General features: G+C 40.1%; 1 protein-coding gene across 2 annotated transcripts in view; it reads left to right on the top strand.

Annotated features, from left to right (window-relative positions):
• The window catches only part of LOC149463526 (ficolin-1-B-like), a 638327-nt gene that overhangs the window by 577012 nt on the left and 34704 nt on the right, over window positions 1–26611 (top strand). The window contains exons 1-2 of one of the 2 annotated variants that reach the window (XM_089675067.1): window positions 14627–14752; window positions 26402–26506. In XM_089675067.1, the coding sequence (XP_089531193.1) occupies window positions 14671–14752; window positions 26402–26506 (187 nt within the window). In that variant the 5' untranslated portion in view covers window positions 14627–14670. Of the gene's footprint in view, window positions 1–14626; window positions 14753–26401; window positions 26507–26611 lie in introns of those variants that run through there. The other variant, XM_089675068.1, reaches the window with a different exon arrangement.

Raw genomic sequence — 26611 nt, 5'->3', positions numbered from 1 at the left:
TCAACTAGCCAATCAGGAAGCCTGGTGGGAAGGTATCTTAGAACAATGGACTAGTGGATATAAAAAGCCCATGTGCTGTAACAGAAAAAAAAACCTCATGAAAAAAAAAGAACCCTCATAAAGACCTCATGGAAAGACCTGACATCTGAAGAAGATCTCTGCTGAATAACTACTCTTCCATCTTTTCAAACTTCCTAAAACTTTAAACCTCTAAACTTATAACTTCCTACATTCTCCCCTATTGAATCTATCACTTGCCTATATATCAGTCTAAAGGCGTTCCACTGCCAGCTAAATCCACGGGAGAGTTGCCTAGTCTGACGTCCGGGTGTGGTGAGATGTTTATTTGATGTTGTATTAATTATTTCCTCTGTTGTGTAGAATCATAAAAATTACCGTAGTGTATTACAACAATATTGGATAGTTAGATATATGTAGTCAGATACTGTGTTACTGTTAAAAATTGTTGATTGCCATATTATAAATTTTTCCATATTTCATAATTTATTGAATATTAATAACCAGAGTATCATATATCAAGGGCTTACTTCTTGCAAGCCTATGGCCACGGCATGTAAGAATATAACCTTTGAGATATTCGAAATTATTAATTATTAATAAATTTAATAAAAATCGTATCATTTAAATTTGTGGTTGATGTAATTAGTTAGAGACATTATTATTGTGTCTTACATTGGTAGGATATATTTTTGATTGTGTGTACCAATATTCATTTATCACCAGTCTTTTGTGTTTTGTGTTAATATATATATAATTTTTGTACATAAATAAATTTTTATATTTATCTATTATAAGGCAAATTTTGTGTGTATGGTACGAAATCATATTGGCTAAAAGAATTCAAGGTATAATAATAAGTGGTGATCAAATTATCAAGGTGTCCAAATTATTGGTTTACTAAATATTTGCCGTATTTTAACGGCTGGAGGCACTGTAATATTTCATCTAAGGGAAAGGGACACGCCCTTTATAAATAATATATATCCTTACATAAACCACCACAACATAAATTTGGAGGCACTGCTGAGATCCATAGAAATCGTACCATAACACAAAACGCACTGGTGATTGTATATTTGTACACGTTATCAAACATATATTTTGTATCAAAATGGCATCCAGTAATCACGGATCCACCTCTTCCAAGCATAACGAGGAAAATATGGCGGCTCAAGGCATTGAGCAGGAAGTTATGAAGCCAGCCCGGAAAGCTGCCGGTGCTTGGCAGAATTATGTTGAATGTGGAGTAATAGATTATCTCCGCAAGAGATTGAATTTGGGGGATAGCAATAATGAATTTGTGGATGAAGAGAAGGAGCAGGCCATGAATACCTTTGAGGACCTGTTCAACCAAAAGGGCCAGGTTGTTGGGTTTTTAATAGCATTTGCTGGAGCAGAAAGTGATAGAAGCCGTGACAGACTTCTCCTAGAAGCTTGGCCCATGTTATGGTTCATGACCGCTGGAGCTGCCCAGCAGACCAGGACTCTAAGGGAAGAGTTGTCAGAGGCCCGCCTCTTGTTAGAAAGCAAAAATCAGGACATTGAGTCTTTGAAAGGGAAGCTTGGTCATGCCGGTGTTCGTTTAGACGAATCCGAGAAACATTATGATAGATTGGTCGGAGACTTTCGAAGTGCTCAGGACCTATATGAAAGAAACTTTCAGGAATTAAAACAACTTCAAAAGAAGTATCAGGACTTAAAAGATGAGGTGGAGTACTTCAGATCAGAGAGGTTATCTCCTGTCAAAATTAAAGTTCACCCAGGGGATAAGCATGACCAGTCAGAACTTACCTTGATAAAATCTGAGCAGAAAACTCTGGAGGAGCAGATTATAAGGTTGACGGCCCAAATAAATTCTGGGGTCCAAAGACGGACCAACCCAGTCAAGCCAGAGGCTGATGAGCGGAGATACCCGCATCACAGCGAAGTATCTGATAGTGAGTCAGGGTCAGAATATAGGTCACCTCCTAAGCTTTCAAGATACACTCCAGAGCGCTCTGAAGAAAGATATGAGGTTTCATATAGGCAGGAAGGGAAATCCCAGGGGTCATTCAGGAGATATGACACCCCAAAGGTCATTAAGTTCCTGAAGGACACTGTTCCTATGTTTTCTAAGAAAGGGTCCCTTGAAATCACCGAACACATGAAAACATATGAACAGACGTTAGAGATTCTGGGCATTAGAGATGACCACACCAAAATAGAATTGCTGCCATGGGTGTTTGAGGAGAAATACCGGCAATTCTTTGAGACCTTGAGGGCCTATTCCAATCAGTCCTGGAGAGAGGTTAAACATAAGTGCCACATGGAATTTGGGCCTTATAAAACTGTAACCTCTGCCAAGGCTGCGGCCTACAATTTAAAGTGTGGTCCTCACCAAAGCCCTGCAGAATTTCTGGCTGTCCTCAGAAATGCCTATTTCCTGGCTGAAAAGGATCCCAATCCTAACCAGCCAGAATTCAAGACACTATTCTATGAAGCATTACCTGCTTACATAAAATTGGGACTTGCAAAGGATTACAGAAAGGGATGCTCTCTTGATTGGTTGGTGAGAGAGAGTGACTATTTATTCTCGATCCAACAGTCCAGTGAGGGCGGGATAAAAAGAGAACCTAAAAATAGCCCCAAGATAGTAGCAGCCACTACCGTTTCCCCTCCAAATCCAAATGTGCAGGCAGAGAAGAAATCATATGCGGAAGTAGTCCGTGGGGGTAAAACCAATGGTTCCCCTAGATTTGTACCTCAAACCCAGCAAGTGAAGGAGGTCCATAACTTTGCACCCCAAAACCAGTGGGTGAGAAAGGATAGACAAAAGCCAGGGAACTACGGTAGTGGAAGTGAGAAGAATAAAAAGTATGGTAAGGGCCAGTACAGTGATGAAAATCAAAGGAGGCAATGGTATCCTCAGAGGTTCTATTATCCTCGCCAAAACCAACATGGGAATTTTTATGGGAACCCCAATTTCAACAGGCCCCATAATTACAATAAGAATCCCAATTTTAATAAAAACTCCGACTTCCAAAGATTTCCTCCACGCCAAGAACACCCTCAGGCTCAAAGGGGGGATACAGTACCCCAGGCTCCCTTTAATAACAGGGAGACCCCAAAACCTCAGAGAGAACAATGGCGTCGGGACCAGAGCAGTAGTTCTGACTCTGAGTCTCATTACCAGTCTCGTCCAAAATACAAGCGCAAGTATAGGAAAAGGGAGAATCAACAGAATGACTCCTCTGAGCGTATTGGACAAATAGAGGCACAGGTCAGCAAAATGGCTGAACAAATGGACAGGCTTGTCACTCAATTTCCATCCAATCCTTTTTTAGGAGCAGCTCCTGTGACCAACCAAGGGTCACAGAATTAACAGGCAACCAAGCCTTAAACCAACAGGGGAGGACACTGAGTCAAATGACAGGAGATGTGTGCCCCGTCCCTGACACGCCTACTAATGGAGAAGCTAGTTCTCAGGCAAAGGGGGACCAGTTGTTGGTTATTAATGATTCTCCTGTTTTTCAGTGTCCATCTATTGCCCCTAATATAGTCGCGGCATCGGAAGTCATCAGGATTGACAAGCCAGACGGAGCACCAACTTCTAGTTGTGCTTCTGTCTTGAGACAGTCCAAGAATCCCACCAGGGAGGATAAGGGTGATGTGTCCACCACATGCGGTGAGATAAGAGCTAGTCATAGGTTATTGAAGGGCCCCCAGATCTTCAACCACACTAATTTCATGTGTGAGCTGACTGAATCTGATGGGAGATATTATGCCACGGTGCAGGTGCAGGATGCCAGTGATCTTTCGATTGTCGGCTTAATAGACACTGGATCCCAAGCAACCATCATGTCACAGGAGCATTTTGACAAAGTGGCGAATGTCATGCCCACCAAGCCAAGACTTAAAAGTTTTGACAGCTCATTGATTGGTGTAGGTGGAGACCCGTTACAAGTCATGGGTACCGCCTGGCTTAAACTGAAACTGGGTAATAAGGAACTGAGACACCCCATCATCATTGCTAGCATATCACAGCACCACATGATAATTGGGATGGACTTCCTAAAAAGGCTGAACACCATAGTTGATTGTGTGAACCAAGTCCTGTGGTCACAGGTAAATACCCCAATTAAATATGGGAAACTTAAAACTCCCCATTCCCGACAACACTGCCACCTGGTGGAAGAAAGGCCTGGATCATTAGAAATCCATTTCAGGAACAGCCAACTTCCTGATGTAACGGTTATCAAACCTGATGACCATAACCCTATCAGAAGAGATGAGGAACACATTTTTAGAATTCCCCAAGATAAAATCAAAGATATTTCCCTCCAAGATGACATCCTTACGATATCTTTTCATCAGGAGGATAAACCAAGAAAAGGGGGAGATCACACCCAATTCTTGACAGGTATTGAAAGGGTTAACAGCGACTTGTTTATCCCCATCCGGATAAATGGTCTTAATAGGTCAAAATATGCCAAACTAGATTTGAGACAGGAACACAGCTTTGTAAGCCATGGGCTGATAAAACACCTGACCGAAATGGAAATGATCCGTTTCTCCACACCTCAGCGTCATTGGATTTCAGACTCCCTTGATGACTCTGATGATCACAATTCAATGGCTAGGTGTCTCTTAAACGTCACTGTAGGAAACAAAACAGCCACCCATGTGTTCCTAGTCTTGGATAATCCCCAAACTAAAATTTATTTTGGCAACGATGTATTACATCGCTTCGCAATGCAAGTCGACCTAATTAATGACTGTTTATGGAGTCGACTAAAGGGGGACCCCGAAAAATACCAAAATCTGGACTTAGCTTTAAAATCCCAGCAACAGATGCCTTATGCTGTTGAAGTCCAGGTAGCCCAAAAGATTACAATTCCTAAGGGCATAAATAATTTCATACTCCCCATCCAAGTTAAAAAGGGACATAGACTGAAGGGGTCAGATGCATTAGTATGCCTCTCCCATAAAATGCAGGGGGAGGGACTGAACATTACACACACGCCCCTAGTCAACACACATCAATCCCCGATGTACATTTACGTACATAATCTGTCCAATCAGGACATCGTCTTACCCACAGAGACCCTTATTGGTCTAGCGGTAGAGACTGAATATTATACCTTTGGGGTTACTAACCAGGTGATTGGACTCATCCCCGATGAATATTTGTCGGAGGAACAATTAATTGAACAAACATTCCATTCATTACCAGAGGGTATTTTCACCATAGAGTCCATTTATCCATTCGATTCTAAAGATGGCACCTGTCGAATCGAAGAGACATCAATTGTCTTTGATCACCCAATCAAAGAACAAGAGTACCCCAAAGAACCTGGATGGCAGGAGAACACACACACACATCACATACCCAATGACCTCACCACGAAACTTGAAGAGGCATATGAGATAGGTCAGCCGGAAAGCTTTCCTGGATTCAAGGAGTTAGTGGAAGAGATGGTGGCCCTCGCCGACGCGTGTGCCAGTGATCTCGACCGACAATTGCTCCGAGAGCTTCTCCTTGAATTCCAAGAGATCTTTGCCAAGGATTCTTACGATTGTGGGACTACTGACCTACACATCGCTAGGATCCAAACAGATCCAGATGCCCCACCAGTATTCGTAAGACAGTATAGGTTACCATTAGCTTCCTATGAATCTCTAGCTGAGATTATCAGGAAGTTACATGAAAGGGGTATAATTAGGCCCATCCACAGCTCCTACAACCACCCGATCCTGGGTATCTTAAAACCCAATGGACAATGGCGTTTGTGCGCTGATCTCCGTCAGCTAAACAAACGTGTGTACATGTCAGGATGGCCGGTCCCATACATAGACCAGTGTCTCGCCCAGCTCCAAGGATCCCAAGTTTTCACAGCCTTGGATTGTGCACAGGGGTATTGGACCATAAAGGTGAGCGAGGAAGACCAATACAAACTGGCCTTCAGTTTTGGGAATCGACAATATTGTTGGGTGAGAATGCCTTTCGGATTCATAAATTCCGGACATGAATTTGCTGTGTTCATGCACAAGGCCATGCCAGACGCCTTCGAAAGGGGGACGTTGGCATATGTGGACGATATCCTGATCAAAAGTACAGATATGGCCAAACACATTACAGAACTTCGGCATGTCCTGGGCCAATTAAAAGCAGCAGGAGTAAAACTGTCCTTACAAAAAGCCCAGTGGTGTCGCACGAAGGTAAACTTCCTAGGCCATGAAGTTACTGCTGAAGGTTTGAACCCACAAAAGAAGAAAGTTGAGGCGGTTCTGAATTGTAAAGTCCCTACTAACCTTAAAGAATTGAGATCCTTCCTAGGTATGGTAAACTACTCGCGTAAGTTTATTGATAATTACGCCGAGATAAGCAAGCCACTGCTTCACCTACTGAAGAAGGATGTCGAATGGTCGTGGGGTAAGAAACAGGAGGACGCCATGAAGGAGTTAAAGGAACGTCTCACACAAGCTCCGTGTCTCGGATATCCCGAAGGGGGTAAAAATTTCTATCTAGAGACAGGGTTTACGCAGGTAAGTATGAGTTCTGTTCTTTACCAGAAACGTGATGATGTCAGTAAGGTGATTGCCTATGCCAGTAAAACTTTGTCCCCGGTTGAAGTAAAGTTCAGTGACTGTGAAAAAGCTCTATTGTCCACCGTGTGGGCATTACAGAATTTCCGCAGTTACATTCAGGGAGAGAGAATCATTGTTGAAACGGCACACCAGCCTTTACAGTATTTAAAGAGTGAACGTATCAAGGGAGGAAATGTGTCTAATAGCCGCATCACTGCTTGGACTTTGTCTTTGCAAGGGTGGCCTCTTGAAATTCGGTACAAACAGAACAAGGAAAGTCCAGTAGCCCAGGGCCTAGCCGAGCTCCATGATTGTTCCGCAACTACGCCTGCTATGGAGGGCCCGGACACTGACTTTCTGGAAGAACAACTGTTCTCTCCCTACAAGGTTTACGATGAAGAATACTGTAAACAGCTGCCGTGTGTATATGTGGATGGTTGTGCTTTTCATCACAAGGATGGGGAACAGCTCCAACTAGTGGCAGGTATTGGAATCGTTTGGACCCAAGGTGTCACCCCAATGTCTGTGGGATACAAACTTGGACCAAAAAGCAGTCAGGTTGCTGAACTTACTGCAATTCTTAGAGCAGTTGAGATGGCTATAGAGTTCAACATCACAGAGTGTGCCATCATCACCGATTCCAATTATGTCAGGAATAGTTTTGTGGAGTATTTCCCTAGGTGGAAGCGAAACAACATGAACAAGAGTAATCACAAACCCGTGAAACATGGTAAGCTCTTTTGTCACATCGATGAACTGGTAAGGTCCAATGATCTCACCCTGCACTTCAAGAAGACCAAAGGCCACTCCAAGGTTCTAGGTGCCGAGAAAGAAGGAAACGATCTGGCCGATTCTCTAGCCAAGGAAGGGGCAATCACCGGTGAACTGTTAGACATTGACCAATTTTTAGGTACCGTACAGGTTGAAGCTGTCACCAGGCAACAGGCCAGAACAGCTGGTGATCCAAATGCAATACAGTGGAGTCACGATTCTCCTAGTGAGGATTTAATTACTGCCCAAAAAGAAGACCCAATAATTGGCTTGTTTTATAGTCATATAGAAGATCCCAACCAAAATCCCATAAATAAGGAAGTATGTAGTGGGAAGGAGGATTTACGTATCTTAATGAAATCCAAATCCCAATTCTCTTTATACCAGGGATTGTTGATACGAACCTCAAAGGGTGGCGTACAACAATGGGTCGTCCCACTTAAATTTAGAGGTTTGATGCTACAGCATGCCCATGATGCTCCCACTTCCGGTCATCGTGGAGAGAAGATCACGTATGAGATCCTGCGGGATTATGCCTACTGGCCTCATATGTTACGTGATGTGAAGGAATACTGCCAAGGTTGCCTAATATGTCCCCAATTTCAACCTACCAAGCCAACTCACAGAGCACCTCTCCAGAAGAGGGGGATATGTATGCCTTGGTCAGACCTTCAGATGGATTTTATTGGGCCAGTAACAAAATCTTCACGAGGAAATCGGTATATGTTAACAGTTACATGTTTATTCACCAAGTATGTCGAATGTATACCAGCACCAAATAATAGCTCCGAGACATGTGCTGCATTGCTAATAAATCATGTATTTTCTCGTTTTGGTTTACCTCAGAGGATAGAGTCTGATAGAGGATCGCACTTCACTAGCGAAGTGATGGCCAAATTGTGGAAAATTTTGGGGGTTAAAAGGAAATTGCATATCGCCTATCGGCCAGCCTCTAGTGGTGGTGTAGAACGATACAATCAGACCATCGTTAACATCCTTAAGAAATTTGTTAAGGAAACAGGCAAAGATTGGGATGTCAAACTCCCGCTGGTCCTGATGGCGTTGAGGGCTACTCCGAATACAGTTACAAAAATGTCATCTTTTGAACTGATGACAGGTAGACGGATGGTACTGCCCCAGCACTTATTGTATCGCACTACAGATCAAAATCTGATCAATGCTACCACCACACACCAGTACATAGAGGATTTACGTAAACATCTGCAATATGCTTTTGCCTTTGCCCAGCGAAATTTGGAAAGAGCTGCAACTAGTGCTAAGACATACTATGATCTCAAAACCTCCAAGAAGGAATATGAGATTGGTGACAAGGTCTATCTATACAACTTTGCAAGAGACCAGATCAAGGAACGGAAATTCCTTCCATCTTGGAAAGGTCCGTTCTCTATCATTGATAAAATCTCTCCGGTCGCATATAAATTGCAGGTTACCCGGTATGGTGAAATCAGTGATAGATGGGTGCACATCAATCAATTACGTGCTTGCCATCCGAAGTCTCAATTGCAGTTGTTGGAAGACTGAACCCACCAATTCCTATCTGGAGATATTGAGATCATTCTTAAACTTCCTTTAAACATATAATTCATATTTTGCCTTACAGGATCCAGAACATAATTTTATGTATATCCCATACTTAAACTGTTCATTTTAATAATTTAGAAAGGAAGGCCCAGACTATGACCAGACCGGCGATCGGAGATGTCAATGACCGGACCCTAGAAGGAAGCTATAATGTCCTGTGGGAAAGGCCAGATGCCAGAGATCGATCCGGAGACGATAACCTGATGTCCCAGGCCACCAAGGGCCAGTCCAGAGGAAAAGACCCGCCTAGGAGACCGTCTAAGAGACCTGTCGTGCGGAGGACCCATGGACCCCAAGGTGGATGTGCCAGGCCAGGCCGGCCTCATCACAAGACCAGGATCGTCATCGGAAGTGTCCATCTAAAGACGCCGAGTCAAGTTGAGGAACAACCAGCATTACCGCTGCCATTTTGTTATCGGAAATTTTTTTTATTATTTCATTCCCTTCACCGGAGAAGACGAACAATCACTCTAGCCAAAAGCCCCACTCATGTTTTGCGACACAGACACCCCTATACACGTGCCTGTACCCCAAACAAAGGGGGATTTTGTTGTGGGCTTTTGAATCATGTCTCAAGAATATGACTTTTATCAAGACATAATATTATATGGCAAACAGCTCAGCAATAGCCGGATGCTAAGAGTTAATTTTGTCTTGGTTGAACCATCTAGCTAGAGAAATGTAATGGGTAAAGGGATTGTTTTTCTTTCCTCCTAGAGACAATACTATTTTAAAGTTCTCAGGTGATCAAACACCATTATTCAGACTTCAATAAGCAGGTAAACATATACAAGGTCTGGACATGACAATAGAGGAACCAAACTGATTGTCTGAGAGCTTACCCAAACCTTGTAGAGTGTGATGAACCAACAGACCTCTGAAACTATTACTATCTACTATTGTTCACCAAGGGTGAAAGCATTAACAATTGTTTACTATGAGTCCGATACAAGGGCTAGGCAAACAGAGATTTTTTCCCTACAACAGAGGAAATGTTGATGCTGAAACCAAGGGGTGAAATTCAGGACATTTAAGTTTAAAAGTTCACTGTATATCATTACAAAAATGTACTACAAAAACAGATTATGAATAAGATGTCATAGACTTTAAACACCACTAAATACTCAGCAATGGGAACTATATATCACTAACTTGAGTATTGAGATGATGGGAAGTAAGATGTATTATAAACCAGCATTAGTTACATGTCTTATCAAGAAACAAACAGGATGATACTTCAAGGAGGAATAACCTAATATACACCTATATTCCATGGTCCCTATTTAGAATAATATAGGTATCACTGCTATATCTGGAAAGAGCCGTATATTTTATTCCTGAAATTACCTGAAGATTTCACCCAAGGTATGAGTCATCTCAAGTGCTCACATTGTTCTGTGATACATGACCGCCACCTGGCGGGCAGGTGAGAAATAGCTTATGTACACACATTTCTCAACTAGCCAATCAGGAAGCCTGGTGGGAAGGTATCTTAGAACAATGGACTAGTGGATATAAAAAGCCCATGTGCTGTAACAGAAAAAAAAACCTCATGAAAAAAAAAGAACCCTCATAAAGACCTCATGGAAAGACCTGACATCTGAAGAAGATCTCTGCTGAATAACTACTCTTCCATCTTTTCAAACTTCCTAAAACTTTAAACCTCTAAACTTATAACTTCCTACATTCTCCCCTATTGAATCTATCACTTGCCTATATATCAGTCTAAAGGCGTTCCACTGCCAGCTAAATCCACGGGAGAGTTGCCTAGTCTGACGTCCGGGTGTGGTGAGATGTTTATTTGATGTTGTATTAATTATTTCCTCTGTTGTGTAGAATCATAAAAATTACCGTAGTGTATTACAACAATATTGGATAGTTAGATATATGTAGTCAGATACTGTGTTACTGTTAAAAATTGTTGATTGCCATATTATAAATTTTTCCATATTTCATAATTTATTGAATATTAATAACCAGAGTATCATATATCAAGGGCTTACTTCTTGCAAGCCTATGGCCACGGCATGTAAGAATATAACCTTTGAGATATTCGAAATTATTAATTATTAATAAATTTAATAAAAATCGTATCATTTAAATTTGTGGTTGATGTAATTAGTTAGAGACATTATTATTGTGTCTTACATTGGTAGGATATATTTTTGATTGTGTGTACCAATATTCATTTATCACCAGTCTTTTGTGTTTTGTGTTAATATATATATAATTTTTGTACATAAATAAATTTTTATATTTATCTATTATAAGGCAAATTTTGTGTGTATGGTACGAAATCATATTGGCTAAAAGAATTCAAGGTATAATAATAAGTGGTGATCAAATTATCAAGGTGTCCAAATTATTGGTTTACTAAATATTTGCCGTATTTTAACGGCTGGAGGCACTGTAATATTTCATCTAAGGGAAAGGGACACGCCCTTTATAAATAATATATATCCTTACATAAACCACCACAACATAACCCATTACTACAAAGACCAGGTCACATTATTCTCCAACAGAGAATCAGTTGTTTCTGCAGGACAGGTAAGTATATAAATATTTTTTTACTGCATATAACTATAGGGAAGTAAAACAATTGCTGGCTGCTTTATGAAAATCTTAGTAGGGCTAAAATGCTTACTTCCATATCTCAAAACTTGTTCCTAATCAGTGATTCACAAATGACGAACACATAGGCAATCATCATTAGCCAATACAAAAGGGATAACAGGCACATGGTGTGGCAGTCCATGTATGTTTGATGAGTTCCAAATGGGCAGGGGTGAAGGTAGTCCAGTAGGCACTAAGGGCCTGCTGTGTAGGAGCAAAGCATAAATTGCACCAAATTAACAGATTACAAAGAACTCAGTGTCACCCTCAAGAAAAATTTGCTGAAAAAGGGTATCTTAACAAACTGGTAGATGAAGCATATGCTTCCTACCTGTCTGGTAAACCCAATACTAATAGATCTACTGGAGGACCCCCACCATACAGTCAGATTCACCACCAGATTCCATGGGAGACACCAAAAAATGAGAAATGTTTTCAGAAAACATTTGAACATCTTGCTACAAGATGCCCATTTAAGAGATGTTATTCCCCCCAAACCCATCATCACTTACAAAAAAGCCCCCAATCTAAAGAACAAAGTAGCCCCCAGCAAATTAAAACCTAACAATATCACAAGTGTAATAAAAGCACCACACCCTTAATACTTTAAAGCAGCAATTCCACCTCAAAGAAACCAAATAAATTTCTTAGTGCTATAACTTAAATAAAGGAATGTGCTAAAACCACAAACTATTCCTAATTTAGTGTAGAAACATTAGTGCAAAATATATATATATCTATTCTCAATTAATATCAAAAAATATCAAAATTATGTGCAAAACTATTTTTTAGTGCATAAGTCATTTACATAATTAAATATTGTGAATATAAAAAATTGTCCAATTTTGAATTTCTTCAAATGTCCAAACAAATCCTTTTCAAATTCAAGTGCTCTCAAAGAAATTGTGCCAAAATCCACCACCAAAGTAAAGTTGGGTAACTCACCAGAGCTCCATGCTGATCAATCTCTAGATCAGCAAAAACGCTTTTTGCTCTGGGAGCAGATGCAATAAATCAACTTCTCAGGTGTGATGATCAATAGCTACACAATCATCCATAAGATAGGTGTCCACCACTCAATATAACGGTTCCAGGAGCATTATATCACTCTCTCTTTTTATATCTCTCCACCGAGGTCATGTTTGGGAATGAAAGAAAAAATCATGGTGCAGCCAGTTTTTTTATAAAAGTATCCAACAATTTAATAAAGATTTACACTCACAAAAAGGGTGTCCTCACCGACACCAGTATAACAGCATAAAACAGCAAATGGTATAACAGTCTCCTGCTACCATTTGGATGAATTTTTTTCCCCACAGAAGCAAATTGGATCATGCTTTGCTGGGGGTTTTTTGCCTTCCTCTGGATCAACTGTGGGTATAGGATTATAACTTTTAATGGTTGAACTGGATGGACTTTTGTCTTTTTTTCAGCCAGACTAACTGTGTAACTATGTAACCATCATTAGCCAGTCAAGCCTTCCATGCTGCAGCCTAACATGCTTTTGTCGCTTTGAAAGCATGCAAAAAATATGTAGGCATAGGGAACAAAGTAGACCTTTGAAGTAAAACTACCAAACTACTGTAACATTTTCAACATAGCAAGAACCAAGTACAAGTCAGCAGCTTCTTCTTCCAAAATATGAGAAAAAAAACATTTTTTCAGTACTGACTTTATGTTCTGAGCCTGAGGAAATCACTTGATACGTGACGCAATGCGTCGGATGATACACGGAGACATGGTGACGTCACTTCCGGTGTGGGCACCATCTTGGTATACCCATAGCAGTACACCCAGTGTTTTCCATGAGGTTCTGTGAGCTTATTTTTAACCTCTAACATGCCAGTGAGCTTTGTTGGCTTTTTACAACTTGAATAAATGTAACAGTGTCACACTATGGGAGGATTCTTCTTTTTTTCACCACATATGTGAGGTGGCTGAGCTTATCATCCTATATGAAAGAGAGAGACCCGGATACCAGAATTGGTCATATCTATAGTTCCTAAGGGGGATACCACCACCACTGCTAACCCGGATTCGTACCTGCCAATTGGTCGTTTAGCTGTGTCTAATATTGTGAAGGCTTTTGGGCCCCTTGGGGTCGCTACATGAACGTGAAGGGGCAATCTAGCAGGTGACAGATCCTATTTCCCTACACCTGCATCACTTATGTTCTTTGCTGGAATTTCCACTATATCCCGCTGTTTGAGGATTACACATGTGGACATTTGTTCTTTTTTATTATCATTTTTGGTGGCACATATCTTTGGCATTTTCTGCCTAGTAGTGTTTTTTATTTATGTAGCACAGTGTGTCACTTGTCAATAATTTGTGTTGTCGCACTTTGATGTTCATTTAATAGCACTTTTTTTCCCAATTTAGGGACTCAAGCACTTCATTTATATTCATATTTATTTATCATTTCATTTTGTTTGCGGTCACCTATCACGTTTCTGATACACATATATGTGGAAGGACATTGGTTGGTCCTATGTTTTGTCTTTAGTCAGGTTTCATCCTTACCATTTATTTGGAAAGGCACCATTTACGCCAGTTGTTAGTCTATTTTCACTGCACAGTTGCGGACATAATTTATGCCAAGTGTCCATCACTTTGTGATTTATGTCACCTATACCCTTGTTTTAAGGACACGTGTGTATTTGCACTATTTCCTTTAACATGCATTTATATATTTGTTTGTTTTTTTCCATATGGGTGTAGATTTTGCATATGATTGCACGATATTGTGAATATTAGATGTTTATACATCCCACACAGCAGACTTTATAAGAGGATAATTTATTTTATTTATTTATGTTTAATTCTTTATTGAGTATATACAGTATAGTATATAGGTATTTGTGTGGGAGCGCAGCACCATTTTCTTCCCTTTATTTTCTACCCGTTGGTGTTTCAAAAAACAAGAATTACTGTGGTTAGGAAATTGGTGGATGCAATATAACTGGTTTTAATTTTGAAATGTAGATTGCTACACTCCAGGAAAAAAACTGGGCCACCCAGCTATTCCTATAAATATACAGAAAACACAGCTCACTTTACTAGGGGATTTAGATCACTATTTCCAAATCAGCCATGAAGCCACACACTCGGAGCTCCATATGTTTGATCCTCTTGCTGGTCACCATCCATTGCTCTGCTGAAGAGACATGCCCAGGTAAAATTTTGAAATAGAATTGGACTTATTTTATTTGTTATTGTGTTGATGTTTTTCATTTGCAGGTGAGAAATATTTTTTCTACCACCATGGAAAGGCAATCTAAGGCTACGTTCACACTAGCCTTGTGTGCAGGCGGCAGAGAGGCGTTTGGGAAGCGTTTTTACCGCTTCCCAAACGCCTCTGCCAATTCTGCACATTACAGCACATGGTGCTGTTCTAACGGGAGCGTTTGCGTCGCGTCGCGTTGCGTCGCGGCAAAACGGACGCCTCTGGACGAGTCAGGAGGCTTTGAAGCCTCCTATTCTCGTCTATGGTGCCGCTCCGCAAACGCCCGGCCGGCGTTTGCGGTGTGGTTGCGACGCGGTTGCGGGGCGTTTGCGGAGCGGTAACACCACTCAAACTGCATTATAGGCGTTTGTGGGGCGTTATTAACGCTCGGCAAACGCCTAGCAACCGCCGCTAAACCGCGCATGCGGCGTTTGCGGAGCGTTTGCCGAGCGTTAAAAAACGCTCTGCAAACGCCGGACCAACGCTTGCCAAACGCTATAGGGGCGTTTGGCAAGCGTTGGCAAACCAGCCTAGTGTGAACGAGCCCTAAGAATCAGACTTTTGGGATTATCCAACACAGGATGCGGTATATTTTTAGGCCTAGTTCACAGCAAATGTATTATACAAATGATACTGTATACAAATGATACTATGGACAGCACACAGTGCTGTTCACGTTATCAAAACATGAAACGTTAGCGTTGCGTCGCTTCAAAATTGAAGCCTAATGTTGAGTCGGAAGGAGTTTGAAGCCTTTCAATGCCTCCCATTCACGTCTATGGTGACACTCCATAAACAAGCTGACAGGCATTTGCAGGGCATTTTCAGTGCAGGTAATACCATTACAGTTTATTATAGGCATTTGTGGTGCAGTTTTAACACCTGTAAAATGTTTATAGAAAGCGTCAAAACCGCGCATAAGTCACTTATGGGGAGCATTTTTAAGCCCTTGTAAAACGCCAGTCTACCACCCATACTAAATCTAATTAATCTCCCTGGCCGTCTAACTAATCAATATTTTTGAATGTCAAAGTGGTATTTTTTTTGCATGGAAATTTGTTGTTTTATATTGTAGACCTGTAATTCTTAGGAATAACTCACTTAAATCTGTGCAAACAAGAGTCTAGTATGATAAAGTTTGAAACACTAAATCATAAATTATAACATAATAAATAATTATAAAAAATAATAATATAATAATAATCAATTTAATTCAATAATGTAATCAAACCAAAAACACTGAAATTTGTAATAGAGCGCCAAGTTCGCACATCACTGAGCTCAGTCGCAGAATCGTTTTCAGTGTCTGATGACGAATTTACCCACAAATCATTATCACTTAATTCTGCAAGTGATTCTAACTTACTATCGCTGTTCTCTAGCTGGTCTAAAACCCTAAAGGGACATTTTTTGGATGCCATGGACATTTCTCAGTTTCCAGGCAGAAAGAATGGCAAAAGTGCAGGCAGGGCACTGGACAAAGCACTAGGGACAAAATTTAGGTGAAATGGTTTGATACAGTAATGTAATACTAACAGATTACAATGAATTGTGTGTATGTCAAATTTTTACCTTTTTGAATCTCCCACCGGTTCCACCCCCTGTACGCCCTGACACTCGCAGGGAACGGAACCCGGAAGACGGATGCCGGCAACGGCATCAGGGTTACTGCTTTTGGTACTGAAATTAACCCATTCTGGATTACCGCCAGGAAGGTAAACGCCTGTTTAACGCCCATACTAATACCATAGGAATGTTTGTTAAGAGTTGGAAATTTAGTCAAGTGTGAACAAGCCCTTAAACTGAAAAAAGTACAAATAGACCCCTAAGGGCAGACTGGGTTCCTTCTAAATTACAAATGGTATTTCCTGTTGTGTTACATAGAATTCATCAGTGAAGTGAACAATCTATTCAAATGATCTGAGTGTTCTCTTCAGGGTCAAAAAGAAGATATAAATGATCCTACTGAGAGAAAACATTTAGTTTGGTCTTTCTCTGCATCAACAGCATTAGATCTGTAATAGAATTAAAATAGGTAAGAAATTGTTAGTTTGCTTTAGTCATATCTTTTGTATCAACAGCACATAAAGTGTATCTAAAGCTGAAATTTAGGTTTTAGGTAAAGCAATGAAGTGTTAGAATCTCTGTTAGGTTTTATTGCTAGAAAGGAAACATTAGAACTCATGAAGGTAGGGTTGGAACATATTTAAATATATTTAAAAATAGACAATCAAAATTCAGCAGAAACGGTCTGCGCCACCTAGAGGAGTATGCCTGATAGGTAGTCATTTTACCACTCCTCACTCATATCTATTTTCCCAACCACCAATAGTCCCATTGTTACCAGAAAAAAATACTACATGCCCTAATAAAGGGGTATTCCAAGGCATCCACAATGGATGAAATACCCTTGGTGAATTTAAGTGGACTATTTTATTGGAATTAATACTTTTTTAACTTACGAGTGTGCTGCTCCTACTTTTTCTTCTGGCTCCAATCTGAAGAAATTTCAGGGACCCGTTCTTATATTTGAACTGCTTATTCAGTGTCAAATTGAACCTGTTGGGATACAAATATGGGATGTATGAATGCTGATTTTGGAGCTGTCATCCTGATCTTGGCTCCACTTCCAATGGAGTCACTGATCCTGAGCAAGCACACAGCCAGTAAAGTCTGAGAAGTCTCAGCTCCTGTCTTGTATGCTTGTTCCTTGTCACTGACTCCCCAGATTGTGAAGACTGGATAAGGGGATGCTGATGGAGCCCGCACCTTTGACAAGTTATCAGTTTCCATATATCTATACTCACAGTTTCCTTTTAAATTGTTCCTGACTTCTAGACTGCTATGTTTACCCATTCAGTTATGCGCACATCCTTGCCAGATTTTCATAATTCAATTATTACTGTTTTATTCAGTGATTCAATGATTACTGTTTGACATTTGCTAGAGACTCCTACAACTATCAAGAGCTCAGATTCTTTTCAGCCTTACTTAGGCGGGTAATACTGTGATGGTTTTATATAAATATTAATACAGGCGTACCTCGGTTAACATAATCTTCGATTTATGAATAAAAATCCATTGAAAATAATGCCTTGGTTTACGAATATTTTTCGCAATACGAACAAATTAATTGGTTTTCAATGCTTTTACAAAAATTTTTTTAATCATTAATACAGACGTACCTTGGTTAACGTAATTTTCGGTTTACGAATGAAAATCCATTGAAAATAATGCCTTGGTTTACAAAATTTTTTTGCAATACGAACGGATTAAATGGTTTTCAATGCATTTACAAATTTTTTTTAAATCATGTCCCTGTGCAGTACTATGCCTTTAAAGTGCACTTTATAAAGAGTTTTGAACAGATAAGACTTTTTTTTATTTTTTTCTGATGACCTCCAGAACGAATTAATTGGTTTTCAATGCATTTACAAATTTTTTTTTAATCATGTCCCTGTACAGTATTTATGCCTTTAAAGTCCACTTTATAAAGAGTTTTGAACAGATAAAAGACTTTCTTTTTTTACTTTTTTCTGACCTCCGGAACAATTTAATTGGTTCTCAATGCATTCCAATAGAGTTTACAAATTTGTCGCAATAAGAAAAGTCCCGCAGAACACATTACATTCGTTAACCGAGGTACACCTGTATTATTATTTCAGTGGTTGTTCTTGTTTAATGCCAAAACCTATTATTCTACAGGCACTATTGAAAAAAAGTTTTTTTAACCACATATGTACCTTAGGCATGTGATGTTTACAGAGGTACCCAGGGAGTACATAGCATTCTCTGACGCAACACATATACCACTATGTATTTGTTCTGTTTCATTCATCAGCAGATCAAAGTCATGAACGTCAATCTTCATTAGATATCAGTTACAGCTGAACTCCAGGTATTTTTTTTCTAGGGTTACATTGATCCAGCTTGAATTAATGTTAGTATACACCAGTTATATACCTGGTTAACCCCTGTGGAAGTAGAGAATCTTTTTAGTAGTATCCCCACCTTAACATCACCCAATCAGCGAATGCTTTGCATTCTTTGAGAAAAATAAAGTGCGTTCCCTGAATGATGTTTGTGCCTAGCAGACAACCCCCCCATGGTTACTTTACAGCAGGGTAGCCACTCAAATCCCAGAAGAGAGCTAGGATCACTGTATTGGGGCTGCTACTACAGTGATTCTCCAATTTCAGAGGAACTAGCCAGGTATAAAATAATTATAAATACATTAGTCCAAGCTGGAACAATGTAACCATGCAAACAATCCATTAATAAAATTGAAAGCAAGGATAGAAAGGGGTTTTTATTAAAATGTGTTTCTATTCAACCCCTTTTAACCCTTCGTTAACCCTAATCAACCCTAATTAACTCCTTCCCCACTTATCTCCTTATTTAATTTGGCTGCTAATTTTTTATTTCTGTTTTTTTCTAACTAATAATATTTTACCTTTTTACATTTTAATTCTTTTGTTTATTAACTTTTTTCCTTTTACTGTAGCAAAAAGGGCCTGTAGTTTCTATCTATATGAACACATTTTTTTTAAACTAACAATGGTCAAAGTAGATGAAAATAGTGTGTTTTAGGCATAATAATAATAACAATAATAATTTTTGCAAGGCAATGTCACCAAAAAAAAAAAGCATTGTTTGTTACATAGTTATATACATAGTTACATAGTTAGTCTGGCTGAAAAAAGACAAACGTCCATCCAGTTCAACCATAAAAAAAAAAAAATTATAATCCTATACCCACAGTTGATCCAGAGGAAGGCAAAAAAGCAAAGCATGATCCAATTTGCTCCTGCAGGGAAAAAAATTCCTTCCTGATCCCCCGAGAGGCAATCAGATATTCCCTGGATCAACTTTACCTATAAATGTTAGTATCCAGTTGTCCTGAGAAAAAAAATACTATTACATATATATACTGTATATATTGTATATGCCATAAAGAAGTTGTCTTGTACCTCTCTCCATCCATAAAATTTGTTATATCATGCCAGTAGTTAAAATATATGCTAATCAGAAATTAAAATTGTTATATGATGAAAAAATGCAGCAGAATTGAGGTTGTTAACCAATTTTAATAATAAAGTGTAGTACTACCCCCTTGAGAGCTACGGAGTATTTTTTCGGGTTCCCTGTCTTTCCTGAGCCCACTTTGGAAGACCAACCCCTGCTGACACCACCTTAGACCTTTGGCCAGAAGAACCCTCTGGCTGCAACCATATAATAGACTCACACACAATTTAGATTGAACCGATATTTTGGTTATATTGAGGTCAAAATGCAAGCACAGTAAAATGACAAGATGGTATGTGCATAGAATAACAGCTAACACTCTTAAAATACTCGAGTAAGGGTTGCAACACAGCACAAATTCAATCAGTTCTTGTGTCTTGATGTCCTGCAATTCAGAATTTAATCAGTAGCCCCAGTTATGAGATGTTTCTTCCAAGTGAGGTGAAAGGAAACTAATCAATTAGACTAACTCGTGTTTGGGCTATTAGTTACTGGTAGCTGGATTTAACTCTGAGAAAGTAAGAGGTCTTTACTCAGATATTTAGATATGTCAATGTCCCTTTAAATTGAAGTGTCCAATCTTCTGCGTGCTCGATGGGGCCCTAGTTGGTACACATGAAGATGTAAATCTTCCTGGATGTAAAGGTATGATTTCCTGTAATAGAGGATGAATACAAAGAAAAAAGAACTTCTCCTTTAAGTGATGTTGAATTTGGATGGTATCTCTTTAGCACACACAGAGTAAAATCTAAAATTAGGCTGGAATTAGGGAAAGGGCGATAACAAACTTCTGCAGGGTTAGTTCCTCTTTAAAAACGGTGGCAAACTAAAGTGATAAAGAAGTTCCTTAGCAAGTAGTGCAGACTGGAACTGAAGCACAAATGTAACTTGACCTGCAGGATGCATATGATGCAGCAGACTCCTGTGATCTAATGTGTTGAGAGTGTAATAATTAGTAGACCACAAGGCAGAATTCACCTCTCAATTTAGGCATTAGCACAATAACTTGTGAAACAAAGGATGCTACTTACAACTTAGATGATTTGGGTATGGAGCTCTTTCACCCTATCCATGGTCTCATTCATCTCATTCAGGTAGCGGATACTCTCTGGGGGCCCCCCTGTTCTCTTGATTCCTCCATCAAAGATCACTCCAGATGACAGCACTTCGGTCCATTTGCTCACAGGGTTGTCAGTCTGGCTTGTCAGCGGTATCAGCAGTCAGTGATCCCTCCTCACGCCTTCACTTTTTGTCCTTGGGTTCCTGAGCTTCTGTATTTCTTTGCCTTCTCCCATCAGCCAGCTCCTTTGCAGAACACTGCCATCTTGTGTCTATTTAATATCATACAACTAGTGTTACTGCAGGGTGTTACAGAAGAAGCATAAGAGAAGACAGAAAGTGCACTGACCTAGTGTCATCATTTTAATACTTCAGACCAGAAGAATATATTGCAGTCACATAAATTAAAGCGTTAGAGTTTATCTGGTATATACTGATCTCAATTAAAATTACTATACCAGGATGCTGTACTTTCTCTCTTCTCTTATGTCTCTCCAATATTAAGAAAAACCTTGGCATAAAAAGACACAAGGCTTGTGTTTAACCAACTGAGCTCCAGACGGTTTTGCCCGCTTCATAACCAGGGCATTTGTTTGCTATTCATCACTGTGCTATTTTAACTGGCATTTGCGCAGTTATGCAATACTGTACCCAAATTACATTTTTATCATTTCTTTCACACAAATAGAGTTTTCTTTTGGTGGTATTTGATCACGACTGAGCTTTTTATTTTTTGCGATCTAAATGAAAAAAGGTGAACATTTTGAAAATAAAACTATATTTTGTAATTTCTTTCATATCCAATACCAAAATGTATTCTTCTACATTTCTTTGGTAAAAAAGATCCCAATAAGTGTATATTAATTGGTTTGTGTTTAAGTTATAGTGTCTACAAACTATGGTATATTTATTTGAAAATTAATAAATTCTGATGTATTGAAGACCTGTCTCATTTCTTGAGGCCCTAAAATGCTAGGACAGTACAAATACCCCCCAAATGTCCCCTTTTTGGATACCGTATTTTTCTCCGTATAAGACGCACCTGACCTTAAGACGCACCTAGGTTTTAGAGGTAGAAAACAGGAAAAAAAAAATCTGAACTAATGGACTGCAGACACAGTACAGGAGATGACCAGAGACTGCGGACAGCACAGGGATGACCAGAGACTGCGGACAGCACAGGGATGACCAGAGACTGCGGACAGTACAGATGACTGCTGACCTTTGGGGAGGTGTGGAGCGGGTACCTGAATTTGACAGGTACCCGCTCTTACTTCCGCAGAGTTTTTTTTGATCTTACCTGTTCCTCGATCCAGCCGTGCGCTGTCTTCCCGGCTTCTGTAATGGCGCTCGGCATGACAGCCGGGTGCCCAGTGAGCATGAGCGAGAAGCACTTGCGCTTTGTGATTGGTCCGGCGGCTTCTGGGATCTGTCATGTGTCCCAGGTACCGCCTTACCATTCACAAAAAGCACCGCTTCTTGCGCATGCGCACTTGGCACCCGGCTGTCATGCCCAGTGCTCACACTACAGAAGCCAGGAAGACAGCACGCCGCTGGATAGAGGAACAGGTAAGGTCCCGCTGCAGAGCTGAGCGGCCGGCCCGGTATTCTGACACGGCCGCGGTGGAAATACTGGACCGGCCGCTCCATATTCGCCTTATAAGACGCACTGACATTTCCCCCCCAGTTTTGGGGAAGAAAAAGTGCGTCTTATACGGCGAAAAATACGGTAATAGAAAGTCTGAGGCATGGTGAGTGTTTTGAAGTTGTAACTTTTTGTCACAATTTTTTTTTTTCAATGAAAAAATGTAATACATTTTGTTTCTTTTAACAATTTTTTACGTATTGTCACCAGTGCAGTGGTGGTGATTAGGGAACTAGTACTGTTAACTAGTAACAGTATGTTTAAATAAATAAATATTTTTTAATTTTTTTTTATTTTTTACTATTATTTTTTAAAATACTTTCATCACAGTTGTTCAGTGTCACCATAGTAACACTGTATTACTCTGAGGGGGTGATCAGGGTTTTTTTTTTTACCACTTTGCTGTTATAATAAAGATCATTGCAACAGTAAAGTTTTCAGCTGTCATGAATGGGTTAACCACTAGTGATATGTGATTGGCTATAGCTAATCACATGGCACAGGGCGCTGTGATTGGCACAGATACCATGTAACAGCTGTTGGCCAATCACAGCCTACGAAATACAGCTGTTATGAATTAGTTCATTCGCAACAGCTTTGTTGACACTGTGATGATGTCATTGCATAGCAATCATATGGTTACCTGGCCCCGAGTAGTGGAATCCTCAATCCAGTGGACATAGCAGTCACGCGAGGAAGGGGGGGGCGCCCTGAGTGTCCCTGAACCTGAGCAGGCAAAACACGCCTATAGGTGCAGTCCAGCTGTAGCATACAGTTGTGTCCAAAATTATTCAACCCCCAATGCTGTAAAGGGGTTTAGGGACTATAGTGTACATTTGGAATTGTATTCAGAATCAAATCCTACAAGGACGTTGTAACTACCCAAATGCAACTAAAATGACATCAATTGTTTATGTAATACAGTAGTAAATGGTTCTTATGTGGTTTCTTCATTGCCACAATTATTCAACCCCTTAAAGACTACCACTCTGAAGAACAGAGGTTCATACAGGTGCTTTCCATCAGGTATTGAAAACACCTGTGGATGTCACCGAGCAGCAATCAAGCATAATAAGCACCAATTAGGCAGCTTTAAAATGACTGTGATACTCAGCTCCTTCTAGACATTTACTGGTGTGGTTACAAACATGGTGAAGGCAAGAGAATGGTCCAGGAAGACAAGAGAAGAGGTGATTTCTCTTCACAGGAAGGGCAATGGCTATAAGAAGATTGCAAAGATGTTAAACATACCAAGAGACACCTTAGGAAGCATCATTCGCAAATTCAAGGCAAAGGGCACTGTTGAAACGCTACCTGGTCGTGGCAGAAAGAAGATGCTGACTTCGACTGCTGTGCGCTACCTGAAGCGTAGAGTGGAGAGAAGTCCCCGTGTGACTGCTGAGGAACTGAGAAAAGATTTGTCAGATGTGGGTACAGAAGTTTCAGCCCAGACAATAAGACGCACACTGCGTAATGAAGGCCTCCGTGCCAGAACTCCCAGGCGTACCCCCTTGCTGTCTCCAAAGAATAAGAAGAGTCGACTGCAGTATGCCAAAAGCCATGTGGACAAACCACAAAAGTTGTGGGATAGTGTTCTGTGGACTGATGAAACAAAATTAGAACTGTTTGGGCCCATGGATCAACGCTATGTTTGGAGGAGGAAGAACAAGGCCTATGATGAAAAGAACACCTTGCCTACTGTGAAGCATGGTGGAGGGTCAATCATGCTTTGGGGCTGTTTTGCTTCTGCAGGTACAGGGAAGCTTCAGCGTGTGCAAGGTACCATGAATTCTCTTCAGTACCAGGAGATATTGGATGGAAACGTGATGCAGTCCGTCACACACCTGAGGCTTGGGAGACGTTGGACCTTTCAACAGGACAATGATCCCAAGCATACCTCCAAGTCCACTAGAGCATGGTTGCAGAGGAAAGGCTGGAACATTTTGGAGTGGCCATCGCAGTCACCAGACTTAAATCCGATTGAGAACCTCTGGTGGGACTTAAAGAAAGCAGTTGCAGTGCGCAAGCCTAAGAATGTGACTGAACTGGAGGCCTTTGCCCATGAAGAATGGGCGAAGATACCCGTAGATCGCTGCAAGACACTTGTGTCAAGCTATGCTTCACGTTTAAAAGCTGTTATAACTGTAAAAGGATGCTGTACTAAGTACTAAGATTGAATGTCACTTGGGGGTTGAATAAAACTGATAATGCTGTGAGCACAGAAAAGACATTTGTGGTTATTTCATTATAACTGTTATGTTATATTTGTCTGACCTACAAGTGCCTCTTTAATGTAAATGTAAGCAAGATGACTGAATGATCAAAAGCAATGTCAAACTGGCCAAAACACTCAATTTCAGTGGGGGTTGAATAATTTTGGACACAACTGTATGTACTGCAACTGGCCGGCAAGTCGTTAAGATCAATAATCTAGAGTTTTGTTTATAGTGTTACCAAGCCAAACTAAGTACACAGCTTGTTTTGTTTCAAAAATTCTGTTCTTGTTATAACACTTTATTAGTATATTTTGTGACAATAAGAGGAAGGTCCTTGTTGTTGACCAGGGTGATAGTCATTAATGTTGCAAAGCAACTATTTTTCTCTTTTTTTATTTACTCTTAACAGATTTTAACACTAGGAAACTCTTGGAACTCTAAAAACCTGAGATATACTTTTTACACAGTAGACATGGACATTTTTTGATCTTAAATAAGAAAAGAATAAAACTGGATCTAAATAGTCTAGCCGCTAGCATAAAAGGCAAACCTCATAAAGCCTCTTGATAAACAGTAAAAATATATAAAAAAATGCAGCGCTGAAATATGATAAGAAAAAATCAATATATAAAATCAAATCCGAAATGTGAAAGGCTAAAACAAATAGATTGGTATAAAAACCAGTGCTCAAAATAGTAATGCAATGTCCTATAACTGATCAAAGGGCATATAGTGACAAAGGTGTTAAAGTCAATCAATCCGTAAGTGAATCGAAGTGACAGGGAAATCCGTGACATCTGTGGTAAAATGTGGCTGTTGAATGCACTAACCAGATACTCCTGGTCACTGGATCAGGGATACTGCCAAACAGATGGTCATCAGTGCGGCAACCTCTGGATCCTCTGTAGCTTCTCCAGGTGTACCGTCTCCAGCCACCAGGGGGAATGTGCCTCTCCCACGTATTACGAATCACCTTCTGTCATCCATCTCCAGATGTAGTGTACTCTCATATATCAGGAAATCACCTTAGGGGCTATAGTGAAATCCAAAAAGTTCCAAGAATCCAAAAATGGCCGCCAGTCAGTAATTTTTCCTGTTATAGGACATTGCATTACTATTTTGAGCACTGGTTTTATACCAATCTATTTGTTTTAGCCTTTCACATTTCGGATTTGATTTTATATATTGATTTTTTCTTATCATATTTCAGCGCTGCATTTTTTTATATATTTTTACTATTTTTTGATTTTACCTTGTAAGTGCTAGTCTGAAGAGTGTCATGTTCTGCAAGCATTTTACAAGCTTTAGCAGGCATTTCATTGGCAAGTAAGAATTTACTAAACAAACATCTGTAGAGCAATACTGTTTATTATGTGGGTCACAAGTTCCATTGATGTGGTTGTCTAAGGGGAGCCAAACATGGCTTTTTATGCTTTATTTCTTCTGAGCCTATCAAGTTGCCCTTATGAGCATGGGAAGTTCCCTCCACATATTAGCCTGCTGTGCTGCAGAATGAAAACCAAGAGCCACACATGGGGAAGTATGAAATCATCTATGTGTATAACCCCAAAGTTGCTTTGTTGTGTGGTGGTGACAAGTCGCCCTTGTGAATGCAGATCTATGCTAATAATATATATTATTTTATCATTACAGATGTCAAGCTTGTTGGATTGGGAGGATCGGAGAAGCTAGCCATTCTACGGGGATGTCCTGGGGCCCCTGGATCACCAGGCCCTGCAGGATCCACTGGGCCTAAAGGTAATGTCACTACTAATCCCATGTAAATTTAAACAGCTTCTACAATTGCAATTTTAAGTTTGTGATGACAATAAGATAAAGAAACCTCAATGCCAGCCTCCCATT

Source organism: Staurois parvus, unplaced genomic scaffold (assembly GCF_062004578.1).
Source record: "Staurois parvus isolate SC_StPar_1 unplaced genomic scaffold, SC_StPar_1.0 ptg000154l, whole genome shotgun sequence".
In the NCBI taxonomy this organism is placed as follows: Eukaryota; Metazoa; Chordata; class Amphibia; order Anura; family Ranidae; genus Staurois; species Staurois parvus.
The sequence above is the reverse complement of the archived record's forward strand: the minus strand, read 5'-3'. Positions and strand labels throughout refer to the sequence as shown.